Consider the following 13632-nt stretch of genomic DNA (forward strand, 5'->3'; position numbering starts at 1 on the left):
AGTACTAACCACTTTAGCTTTGTTCATATTAAACTTCTGAAGCACTTTCTCAATGTACTTTTCTTGTGACATGTACAACTTCTTAGCATCTCTGTCTCGATTAATCCTTATGCCAAGGATCTGTTTTGCTGACCCTAAGTCTTTCATAGCAAAAGACTTATTTAATTGCTTCTTCAACCTATCAATCCGAGAAGCATTCTTGCCAACAATCAACATGTCATCAACATAAAGTAACAAAATAATAAAATCATCATCATCAAATTTCTGCACAAAAACACAATGGTCAGAAATTGTCTTCTTGTAACCATGCTCCCCCATAACTGACTCAAATTTCTTGTACCATTGTCTCGGTGCCTGCTTCAAGCCATAAAGACTTTTCTTTAATCTGCATACATAATCCTCTTTTTTCTTTTCCTCGAAACCTTCTGGCTGCTCCATGTAAATTTCTTCCTCTAAGTCACCGTGAAGGAAAGCAGTCTTGACATCCATCTGCTCAATCTCTAGATCAAGACTAGCTGCTAAACCGAGAACAACTCGAATAGATGACATCTTCACAACTGGAGCAAATATTTCATTAAAATCAACACCTTTTCTTTGGCTGAATCCCTTGACAACCAATCTAGCTTTATACCGTGGACATGATGAGTGTTCTTCTTGCTTCACTCTGTACACCCACCTATTCTTCAAAGCTCTTTTGCCTTTAGGCAACTTTACTAACTCAAAGGTGTGATTTTCATATAGTGACTTCATTTCATCCTTCATGGCCTCAATCCATTCTTTCTTGTGTTCATCTTCCATCGCTTCTTCATAATTTTCGGGTTCTCCCCCGTCAGTAAGTAGCACATATTCATTAGTTGAATACCGTGTGGAAGGTTGTCTATTTCTATTAGACCTCCTAATTAGTTGAGCTGGAACATCTGGTTCTTGCAACTGATTATCAGCATCATTATTTGCTTCAGCCTGTATGGGAGCATTTTCATTCACATCAACTGCATCTGGCTGGTCATTCTGCAACTCATCAGCATTTTCTGGCACTGGTGTTGGTGCTATAGAAACTGGATCCAAGTCTATCATGTCATCACTATACTGTGGCTCTGTCTTATCTGCTTTCTCAATGTCCTGTATGGTTTGATCTTCCATGAACACGACATCACGGCTTCTAATAAGCTTTTTGCTAACTGGATCATAAAACTTGTACCCAAAATTATCCTGACCATACCCTAAAAATATGCACTGTCTAGTTTTGGCATCAAGTTTGGACCTTTCATCTTTGGAAATATGCACAAATGCCTTGCATCCAAAGACATGAAGATGATCATAAGAAACATCTTTACCTGTCCAGACTCTGTTTGGCACATCAAACTGCAAGGGAACACAAGGTGTGAGATTCAATACATGTACAACTGTACTCAAAGCCTCACCCCAAAAGGATCTTGGCAACCCTGCTTGTGAAAGCAAACATCTGACTCTCTCCACCAATGTCCTATTCATTCTTTCTGCCAAACCATTCAATTGAGGTGTCTTCGGAGGTGTTTTCTGATGCCGAATACCCTGTTCTCGACAATAATCATCAAATGGACCTGAGTATTCTCCTCCATTATCTGTTCGGATACATTTCAGCTTTCTCCCTGTTTCTCTCTCAACCGAGGCCTGAAACTGTTTGAAAACATCCAATACATGATCCTTTGTCTTTAAGGTGTAAACCCACATCTTTCTTGATTGATCATCAATGAATGTCACAAAATAACGAGCACCACCAAGTGTCATTGTCTTCATTGGACCACAAACATCTGAATGCACCAGATCAAGTGCATTTGGTTTTCTGGAAGGAGGGGATGCTTTGAAGGAAACTTTGTTCTGCTTACCTGCTAAACAGTGAGCACAATTTCTTAGATGAGTACTCTTCACTCCATGTAGTAGTCCTTTCTTAGCCAACATCGATAAGCCTTTCTCACTCATGTGACACAGTCTCTTGTGCCATAACTCAACTGTATCTTCATTCTCCACTGCATTGATAGTGGTTCTGGAGAGCCCTGTCTGTAACAAGTATAAAGTTGAGTGCTTTTTACCTGTAGCCACAACCAAAGCTCCTTTAGTGAGCTTCCATCTACCATCAGAGAAAGTATTGCAGAATCCTTCATCATCAAGTCTACCCACAGAAAGTAGGTTGTAACGGATGTCGGGAATATGTTTCACATTTTTAAGAACCAACTTTGTGCCATTGTTGGTTTCTAAACAAACATCGCCTACACCGACAACTTTGGCTATGCCACTATCTCCCATTTTTACAACCCCAAAATCACCAGCTATATAGGTTGAAAAGAGATCCCTCCGCGATGTAGCATGAATAGAAGCACCACTGTCAACTACCCAGCTCATCTCATGACATGCAAGATTAACAACATCAACATCACAAGCAATAAGAAAGTTTTCAATAATGGAAACCTGATCTTTATCATTATCATCTTTCTTCTTATCTGTATCTTTGTTTTGCTTGTTTTCCCTCTTCAGCTTCCGACAATACTTCTTGATATTCTCCTTTCCACCACAATGATAACACTCAACATTAGCGAATTTATTGGACTTACTTCTGGTCTTGCCTCTGTACTTCGAATCTCTGCTTTTACTCCTCCCCCTCGTCTCAGTAACTAAAACATCTGACTGTGAAGAGGAACCCTGTGATTTTCGTCTCATCTCTTCATTCAGAATACTACTCTTAGCTAAATCCATTGAGATAACACCATTCGGGGCTGAGTTAGATAAAGTTGTTCTCACTGTCTCCCACGAGTTCGGCAGAGTGCCTAGAAGCCATAATCCCTGTACCTCATCATCAAAATTGATACCCATTGTGGCCAATTGATTAATGATCCCTTGGAATGTATTCAAATGATCTGTCATAGGAGTTCCATCCTGATACCTCAAGGACATCATCTGCTTTATGAGGAATAATTTATTATTTCCAGTTTTCCGGGCATACAATTGTTCAAGCTTGGTCCATAAACTGCGTGCATGTGTCTCTCCACTAATATGATTCAAAACATTGTCATCTATCCATTGCCTGATATATCCACACACTTGTCGATGGAGCAATTTCCACTCCTCTTCAGTTTTATCATCAGGTTTCATAGTAGAAAATACCGGTTGATGATAACCTTTCACATAGAGAAGATCTTCCATCTTTCCTTTCCATGTATGATAATTAGTACCATTCAGATTAATCATTCTAGCAGTATTTGTTTCCATTGTTCACACAAGATAAAACAATTCAACAACCTCGCTCTGATACCACTTGTTTGGATTGGGAGGTAACAACAAACAAGATAATTAAAGCACAACGGAATCAACAACTCTCCCACCTTGTGTAAACCTGTTAGAAAACAAACAACTAGAGCCAATCCACCTAATATATATATATCAAGGCATTCGCAAATACTTAGCTGATCAGAAAAATAAAACACAAAAGGAACACCAAATTTTTACGTGGAAAACCTCCCCAATGTGGAGAGTAAAAACCACGGGACCGTAGTCCACCCAAAAACTTCCACTATCAACAAATAATGGGTATACAATCTGTTCTCTCTAGCCAAAACTAGAGGCATATATCACCACATAATCTCAAGAACAATATTCTTGGCAAACATCAATTATAAGAGAGAAAGATTGAGAAGATCTCACATAAACAGCAGCCACGTTTCTGAAAAATCTGACTGTGATAGAAGACTGCAAATGGCGATCACACCGTACAGATTGAAGAACCACGTGTTGCGAACCTGCTGTCCAAATTTCAGCTCGATCGGACCACGGATCACCTCCCGATCGTCGTTTGATCAAGACTGCGCGCTGAATATCAATTCTGCATCTTCTTCCCTGCCTCCCTCTATTTTTAATTCGTGGAAGACGGCTCACATACCCTGCATTCTCAACATAAAAGGTTGCCCTAATGGGCCTCACGTTTTGGGCCAAAAATAGTCCAACCAAATAGGCTAAAACTAATTAATTTAGCCCACATTTGTTAGGCTAAGTCTCCTCCAACATAGGAGGGATAACCCAACAAATTTGGCTACGACAGGAAAACCCGTATCAGATCAAAAAAAGGTCCTATCATTATTAAGAGAACTAGGGTTTGGATACGAAGCTTTTATAACTACCGTGTTAAAACCACCTACTCCCTCATACAAATATCTCATATCTTTAATACAAAGCTATGAGCCTTATTCAACCCCACTATCCATAGGTGGCCACAAGTTGCTTACATAAGCCAACAGGCTTCTAACAGGAAATCAGGAAACTCTCGTTTCAATTCAAAAGGGAGAGGTTTTGTCCAAGGGGAAGGTTCTAAGTTCTAACAGAAGCGGAGGGTTTCAAAGGAATAGAACAGAAGGTACCATTACTAATACAAGGAAGAGATAACATCCGTCGATTTACTCATTTACCGCGGACCGTGGTTTGAGATAGTAACCAGTTTCAGGGAAGCCGGTTATAGTATATACTAACGTTATTAGAATGTTATTTGGACTACTCAATCCATAAAATCATTTTCCAGATTAAATTTTTGACCTATTGAAAATATTTATGTAATATATAGAATTGATGGAAAAAAAATTATTTAGTCTAAAGTGATTTAGGTAAATAACGGCATTATTTTTCCACCCTTGATTCTTTTTGATTATACAAGTAACCTCACTAGTAATGAAATAATATTATTATTGAAATCTTGATTTGAACTGAATTTATTTGAGATAAGATGTAGGCTTCTAGGATAGTTATTATTGGCCATTATTATAGTAAAAACTTGTGCATAGAGAAAACAATGTTATTTTTTTTCTTAGCTCATTATTTATTGGTTAGAGACTATTTAAAGATTTAGCATAACATTGTGGATAAGAAGAAAACTTATTTTTAAATTTAACATAAAATTTAATTAAAAATATTAATTTATTAATGAAGAGTGAAAAGTGTAAAAGGCATTTAGTGGATATTTTCACATTATCAATCAAAATTGCTCATAAAAAGTTATTTAATAAAGAAAGAGTATAGTTGTAACCGTGCTTACTAATGGTTGGCTCAGTAGAGAAGATTAATGACCTGCAAATAAACAAAGACTTCAGAAGTTTGCATTATAAAAGTAGATACTATATCCATGGTTGACTTATCTTTTCATATATTAAAAAAGAAAACTTATTTTTGCATCTCTTCACTACAATAGTAAGTTTCAACACCATGTATTTCAACCCAAATTTTTAACTCCATTTTCTATATAAATTCTCTCCATTCCCAGGGTTGTATCATGTTTTTAAATAGATTATACATCCATGAAATATGTGGTTTCATGGTATCTTGTGGAGCTTGACTCTATTCAATTTGTCTTTATGAGTAGCTCCATCTAGAATTTTCTTTAAAAATTATTTCATAGAGTGAGCCCGCTCCATCTTTTCCTTTTTTATTATGGAAAAAAAGCCACAGAGGACTTCTTTCATAGTAGGTACATTATATAACAATTATTATTGTGCTGGTACTTAGATAACATGTTCTTGAGTGATAGTAGATATCTTAACATAACCAAGGATATTAGCAGGCATGTTCTAAGTAGAGCACGAGAGAAATCTTATACAAGTCGAACATGTTGACCTAATGTTTGGTCTATGATTTGGCTAGTTAATACTAGAACTTGTGAAGCCTAAAAATAAATAAGAAATAAAAGAGGAAGAATTGAAGAAAAAGGCACAGGACACTATATCCAAGTGATCCGGCAAACTCTCTCATGTCGACAGGAACAAATTTCTGATCCCCTTTTCTTTTCATCACTTTGAAAGGGGAAAAAGAAAATGCTTCATGGTGCTCGTTGCATGTACATAACAAAGCTGAAATCAATCATATAAATTCTGATTTAGTAAATTCTAAATCAACCAACCCATTTTGGGAACAACCTTGTCAATTACATAAATCCTTTGATGCCACATGGCAAGAAAATTGTACTTGTATAAATAATGAGAGCCTTGTCGCATTACTTATGCAAAATATCTAATGAACTTTCTTATGATAGAAACATGTTAATTGTATCCATTTATCGAGTAATAATGTGGAACAACTTATATATCAAGATGAGTTGCTCATTAGTTGAATACTTCATCTCTTGGTAAAGAAAATAGAGCTTATGAACTATGACCCAATATAGGAAAATAGGCAAGAAAGGTAAGGAATCTTACACCTAACTCAAACCAGCCCCATCTCTAGAGCCAAGCACTATTTTTGTTGGCTAAAGAATAAAATTTGTCACACAATCGAAAAGTCTTTCATATAGAAGGGCTGGGTTGAACAATACAAATTCATATATTACAAGCTAATGAGTTCTACATATAGGGTGCCTTGAGCAAATAAGGGGCAAAAGGCATTACACATGAAATATATAGGATGAAGACAAACCCGACCAAAATTTCATCAAAATATTGATATCACATCATGTCAAATAACTATTTCAGTGCTTAACCGACTTCTTTTACATTGCAATTACAAAAAACATAACCCAAATAAGTCTCACATAGATGAGAGGACACAAACTTGTATAGCTAAAATCTTATATGCTGATCTAATGAGAGAAACGGTGCTGATGCTTGAGTTTGACATGGCTTACAATCATCAATCCCCCAACTTGATTGAGTTGAAGCAGTAGAGCAGCTATTACAATGACTAGATGCTTCAACTGGAGGAGAATAGAACATCGGAATTGGCATCTTGGGTGGCAAAATTGGCAGTGGAGCATTGAATTTTAGAACGTTGATAACTTGTCTTATAGATGGTCGTCGAGTGTAATCTGGATGAGCACACCACAGCCCCAGAATCATCAATTGCTCCATTTGTTGTGGATCATATTCCAACTTTAACTTTTGGTCCACTGCACTCAAACACATCTTATTCCCATAAAGCTCCCAAACCCACTCTACCAATTTCACCTTGCCTTGGTTCTCCCTTACTTCAATTGGCTTTCTACCACATGCAATTTCTAAGATTACTACTCCAAAACTATAGACGTCAGACTCCTTGCAAGCTTTTCCTGTTGCATATTAAGATGCATTTCATTTAGTACAACTAAAAAATTTATGCATTTCATAAAATAATTTAAGCTACAATGCAACAATAGAAAAAATTCTTGAACATCCTATTCAAATTCCTGAACATCCTATTCAAATTTTCATGCATTCCTTGAGGTTCCGTGCTTGTTAAGGAGAACGGTAAGAGCCGGGTTTCCTCCACAGAGGACGGTGGCAGAAGGACGTCCAGATTCTCATTGTCTCATTTAATTATTCAAAAATTAATAAAAATCTCTTCATTTTATTTTATTTTATTTTATTTTGTGTGGTCACGTTGGTTTGTTTTGTGAAAGCCAATCAATGGGTGTTACTGTTACATTGCAATGAAGTCCTTTTTTTTTTTTTTTTTTTCTTTTTGAGACCATGGTTGGGCCCCAAGCATCTTCCTAAAGGTATTCGACCTTGACTCAAAAGTAAAGGTACCCATGCCCATAAGAAGCGACGCGATGACCTGCTCCAAAGACTTTGACTATGATAAGTCTACACCTTGAATAAGAAGAATAGTTATCATATTATTCTAACTTTTATTATCTCGTATTTTCGTAAAACACAAAATAATAAATTAAAAATTGAAAATTTCATTGTCATAAAAAACTTAAGATCAAGACTTATTACTACCATTCAAGCCTCAACTTTGTGTTTGGTAAGGGCTTGAAGCTTACTTTTTATTGGATTATCCTGTTATTATTAACTTGGAGGTAGATTAAGTTTAACACATATTGGATTATTAGTCATTCAACAATATTGATCGATGCCACAATCATCCAATATGCGTCAAACGTGATCTCCTGCCATCCCTTTTTAGCAGAAGCAGAACAATTTAAACAACAGTTTTTTTTACATTTAAATATAATGTAAAATTAAATTGAAGTGTAACAGTTCACATTACCTGTAGTGGCATATTCAGGTGCAATGTATCCCATGGTCCCTGCTAAGATAGTTGTTTCTGGATTGCTATCATGGTCCATCAACCTTGCCAATCCGAAGTCACCGAGCTTCGCATTGAACTCTGAATCTAGCATCACATTGCTAGGCTTCACATCTCTATGGACTACACACTGCTCCCACTCTTCATGAAGGTAGAGCAAAGCTGAGGCCAAGCCCAGAGCAATTTTGTACCTCTCTGGCCATGCAAGCAATCTTTCCTCACTGTAGAGATGGTATTCAAGGCTTTTGTTTGGCATGTACTCGTAGACGAGCAGCAGGTCACCCCTTTCATGGCAAAAGCCGATCAGCTGCACAAGGTTGCGATGGCGTAACCGGCTTATGATTGTGACTTCAGATATGTACTCTTTTGCTCCTTGGTTTGAACCTCTGGAGATTCTTTTGATGGCCACTTCTAGTTTGGAGTCATGCAGTACTCCCTTGTACACCTCCCCAAATCCTCCTTCCCCAAGCTTCCCCTCCTGGGAAAAACTTTTGGTTGCACTCACAAGTACACTGTAAGAGTATCTCCTAGGCCCACTCCCTCTCTCGAAGTTATCATGGATTATTGAATCAATGGCCATCTCTTCCTTCTTCCCTGTAATAGCCATCTTATTATATAAACGTCTTCCTAGCCAAACCAAAATCAGCCCACAGAGCAGCATCCCAACGCCAATGGCAAGCCAAAAGAGTTTAAAACTAGGCTTGTGCCTGGAATTGGTGCTTGGATGTGGATTGGGACCATAGCCCTGACGACTCAAATCAGAGGAACTGAAATTCCAATAAAATAAGCTGTGTGTCTCGACTTGGTTACCGGTGGCCGCCGAGAAGCCAACGGCTACCTTTTCCGGCAGGACCATCCTCAAGTCAACACCATGAGAGAGGCTCCAATTCCTTGTGTGGTTTGTAGCACTACGGAGAAAGACAGTTAAATTTTTACTCTTGGCATTGTAACTGACACAAGCATCGAACTTGGTCTTCTGTCTGATGCTAATATTCAAATCGAGCCATGCGACGGAAAAGATTGTGTTAATATCAATTCCGATATGATTGGAACTTGAATCATTATACTCTGGATTTTTGAAGGTATCAAACTCGATGGCCACGACATGATCCGCGGTCGAGTTAGCACCAGTACGGTTAAATAGTCCAAGAGCCCCACCATATGAGTTATCTGGGATCTTGGAAGGGAAGGATGAAAGGAAGAAGGCCAGCCCATCGGCACTTACTGTTTTATTGAAGCCGTTGATGAGGAATGAGAAACATGTATTGAAATCGGCGAGCTCGTCGGAAGCTTCGTCCCAGATAGGCACTGGCTTAGAATATGTGATTCTGCCTTCGCTCTTCTCGATCGAAGAGTCGAGCTGGTTCTTGGTGAGCTGGATGACATGGTCGAGCAAGTAGGCGTCGCCATCTAAGACTATGTTTGTGTTGTCCTGGTTGAAGCGGGAGAAGTTGAAGGAGAGAGAGCTTGCTAGGGGGAATATGAAGCACAACAACTGAAGCAGAGGCACCATGGCTTGGAGAGAGAAATTGCAGAGAGCCATGCGTGTTTTGCAGGGTAAGAAGAGTTCAAAGGCTATCTGGTGATTTATTTTCTGAGTGGCAAAGGATTTAGTGATGTCCATTGTCCAACTTTTCTAAAAGAAAGATAATCATGCAGCACATCGAAATAGACCAACCAAAGCATAAAGAGGAAGTGGAAGACTCACACCAAGAAGAAAGAGAGAGACATAAAGGAAAAAAGTTGGATTTGAAAAATTTAATAATAAACCCTAACGTAGCAAATCCCACAATATCGACCAAATTATTCCCTAGGCACTAAGATGGACGTTGGTGCCCACTTTAGCATTCGCTATAAATAATTGCATAGCACAATCAAACACCGAAGCTTCACAAAGAACTTGATGATCAGGATTGGTGAGAGTGAAGGCCGCGTGTCCAGATGGCAGCCCTTGGCCAGAAGAACTTGGGTGAGCTAACCCTAGTTCACGAGGATTCAGGTTGCATCTTTCGCACAAAAAAAAAAATTGATCTTTTTTAATAATATTGATCGTTGGATCGTATCCTGCACTAATCTCAAAGCACTCAAAGTCTGCTTACATACAAACACAGCCTCTGTTCGGTTCAGGATGGATATTTGTGAGAGTTGCCGATCGGTTTGTTGTTGTTCTCCGAATACAACTTTTAGGATGATGCTGAATATGAAGCACCCAATGCAGTAACATGTATGGCCCACATGTCTCTTCAACTTGAGTCGTGTTGGTTCATTTTCGATATATTTTGTAATATGTTCTACTGGTCCTATTGCGCGTGACCTTACACATGTATCTTAACGACTTGACTCAAGTAGAGACCTATAATTAATATTCTTGCTTGCTAGGGAATTTTTTCGAGTGTTGCACTAATGACATAAATTTTATGTTCAAATTCCACTTTCACTAGAATTTTTAGGAGGTATTTGCACTTGTGGGGGTGGGGTTGGTATTTGTGGTGTTTTTGAGAGAACAGAGAAAAGTCACATATACAAACATGAGAGACAGAAGGGATCGAATATGGTCCAAAGTTGACGTCTATCAACATTACTCAAATGATATAATTAGCAAGGAATGTGGCTTATTGCACATGGGATTAGGTTTTTTTACTCCAAAGAATATTTTTGGGAAAGGAGGGGTACTTAAAGTCTTGGAAGTTAACACCACTTCAAGATGCAAGCCTCTTGGAAACAAGAGGATATATTATTGAGTTAATACTTAGATACTCAGGTGTACCATGTGTTTTTTTGAACTTATGGTCATCATGTGCTAAAATTTCTAGAAGTCAATGAATTAGAAAGATGAATGCAACTTTTTCCAATCATGATATGATATGATGAATGGATGAATGTGTTGGAGATTTTATCTTAATTCATAATTGTATAAAAGTGCATTAGTATAAGAGTATTTTGTAAAACTTTTGTAATAGCTCCTATCCAAGTAGATTGGCACCTTCTCTTTTATGTATAGGCTTCAATCCTAATTTCGATGGTGGTATTTCTACCATATTTTTTTTGGAAAAAGTATCTTTCGTTGATAGTCATGATTAGAACAAGTGATGTAAACATATGTTTGCATGGGTCGTTACATACTCATATTGTTTAAGTTATGGTATTCTTGCCAGGCTAAAAGTCTCATTCAAATCCAATCATAAATACCTCGATAAGCCCGTGGTCAATTCTCCTAGTCTACATAGACTATGAACTGAGTTTGGTCTAATAGTATTTGCAACAATCCAGTACCTTATCCAAAAAGAAACTAGCAAAACGATATTATTTGAGTTTTCCGGCTCTTTATAAGTATTTAAGATCTATCCAGTGCATAGCCGATGTAAGACAAAATACATACTCACATATATCTTCATGGAAATAGTTAGTTAAGGGCTATTATTAAATATTATATTGAAAGATAACTAAAAATAACAAAAAAAAGTACAGACTTTTTGCTCAGATCATTGCCCAAAATTTCTTTTCTCACAGACATGGAGAATCTATTTTTTAAAAAACAATGGCCAGTAAATGTTATAATAAAGTAACAGCCAAATAGAAAGCAAGCTTCTTGCACGAAAGCTAGTCTTCGGAATACAAAGTCAATGCTAAGAATCACATTTTAAGCATCATAAGTGCTTTGAAAGACGGTAGGATTGACTAAATAGAAAGACAGAAGGAAGACTGAATAGGAACGATTGAACAAGAAGAGAGGAGATGTGTGGCTGTGGTCATAGAACTGTTTCACAACTCAAGTGAACTACTGTTTTTTCCTCTCTTTTTTTTTTGTAAACCAAGAGGACCACTTCACTTCAAAACTCTTTTAAGTAGGGAAGCACCACCAACCAACCATTGTAAATGAACACATTCATCAATAAAATTGATGGTGGGTCCCACCTCCCACTTACGATCAAAGTAAAAAAGAGAACAATGATGCAACGCTTCCACCATATCACCCACTAAGATGTGAGAAATTATATCTTGCATGCGCCACATGGTTATGCATGTAGATAATCACAATTATTTATTTTTATAGGAATGTATTAAGATGAGCGTTTAGTAACGAACGATCGTGATTATCTATATGCACGACCACATAGTTTTAGTAGTAACTCTAAAAAATTATATGCACCACGTGGTTATGCATGTAGATAATCACAATCGTTTGTTTCTATAAAGGTGCATTAAGATGAGTGTTCGGAAACAAGCGGTTGTAATCATCTATATGGACGACCATGCAGTGTATTAGTGGAAGGTAAACCCTAAGATATTCTTTGCCAAGTTATTGAGCGTGCAACTCGTTTGCTGACGGTAAGTGTTTGGTGGCATTGCTGACATTGGCCCATATGCAAAGCAACTCTGAAAAAAATATAACTAAAGAAAAACACCGGAGATGCCCGCAAGCGGGGAACCAAAGGAGGGGCCAGCCACTAGGAGAAGGTAGGTGGCCGTCCTCTAATGAGCGGCAAGAGAATTCCATACGGTTTCTTCGTGGCTTCTAAAATGGGCTCTTTATAGGATTCTAAAGCGGTCTTACAGATTCGACAATGCATATATATATTCTCCTTTTTGTTTGATGGTCTTTAATTAATTTGATGGTCGATGAGCTTCCACGTAGTCAAGCAAATTAATTAGGAAAAAAAAGGTATGGAAGATTCACAGAAAAACAAACCAGAAAAGACACTCATGAAAGCATTTGATCTTATCTATGGAATCTTTCTTTTGTTCTTTCTGTCCACTGATGAAAACTACAACTACCAGGGACGTAATTGACATGCCCAAATGAAGTTATTATGTTAATTACAAAGACACCGTATCCATCGTTACGTTATTTTTTCCTGTCTGCCTTCTTCTTCTTCTTCTTGAAACCGAGCTTGGTTAATGAATTCATACTATTAGAATAATTTTAGTGATCACATAACAACCTGCATCACTCATAATGTTTTTCTTTATCGATGTGATTCTATGTCAATTAATATTAGTTTCCTTTGTTAGCAAAATTTTATTAGGATAATTTTAGGGATCATATGAGAACCTGTATCACCTATAATATTTTTCATTATTAGCGAGATCTTATATCAACCTATATTACTTTCCATTTATGAAGTCTATACACGAGTATATATAACCCCTGAGATATACCATATGAGAAGAAGTAAATAGAGAAATAAAATTACTTTTCTCTCTTTCTCTCTCTTTCTTTTGTTTTTCTCTTCTTCTTCAAATATTTCAACATGGTATCAGAGCCACCGATCACGTAAATTGTTGCCATCATCTCTTTCATCTTTGCTGTGGTCGTCGTTATCGCTCGCAGATCCTCTATTTCTCCTACCTCGTTTGGGGGGGTAGCCGGGGCTCTAGCCTCGACGGCTCCAAAACTCTCTTCTTCAAATCCGTGAGAAATCTAACTTTTTCTTTTTCTTTCATCTTTACTGTAATCAGGAAGAGATGCTAGCCCTGGCCTGCGTAGGCGCTGCATTCGCCCCTCCTGGCTATGCCCGCGTCTGGGATGTCTCTCTTCCTGTGCTGTGGGGCTCGCCCAGTTCTTTGAGCGATGAGATCCGCTTCACGATCACCGCCGAGAAGTTGTTACCCCGA

General features: G+C 37.8%; 1 protein-coding gene across 1 annotated transcript; it reads right to left on the bottom strand.

Annotated features, from left to right (window-relative positions):
- Positions 1-6296: 6296 nt before the first annotated feature.
- LOC108511856 (L-type lectin-domain containing receptor kinase IX.1-like) lies at positions 6297-9699 on the bottom strand. Its single transcript, XM_017846544.5, has 2 exons — positions 7978-9699; positions 6297-7051 (listed from the first exon to the last, which is right to left on the bottom strand). Exons 1-2 carry the CDS (start codon positions 9638-9640, stop codon positions 6567-6569), a joined length of 2148 nt encoding a protein of 715 aa, XP_017702033.3. The 5' UTR covers positions 9641-9699; the 3' UTR covers positions 6297-6566.
- Between the last annotated feature and the right edge of the window lie 3933 nt (positions 9700-13632).

This window comes from Phoenix dactylifera, chromosome 2 (assembly GCF_051530095.1).
Source record: "Phoenix dactylifera cultivar Ajwa chromosome 2, Ajwa_hap1_PhDact_Kaust_v1.1, whole genome shotgun sequence".
NCBI lineage: Eukaryota > Viridiplantae > Streptophyta > Magnoliopsida > Arecales > Arecaceae > Phoenix > Phoenix dactylifera.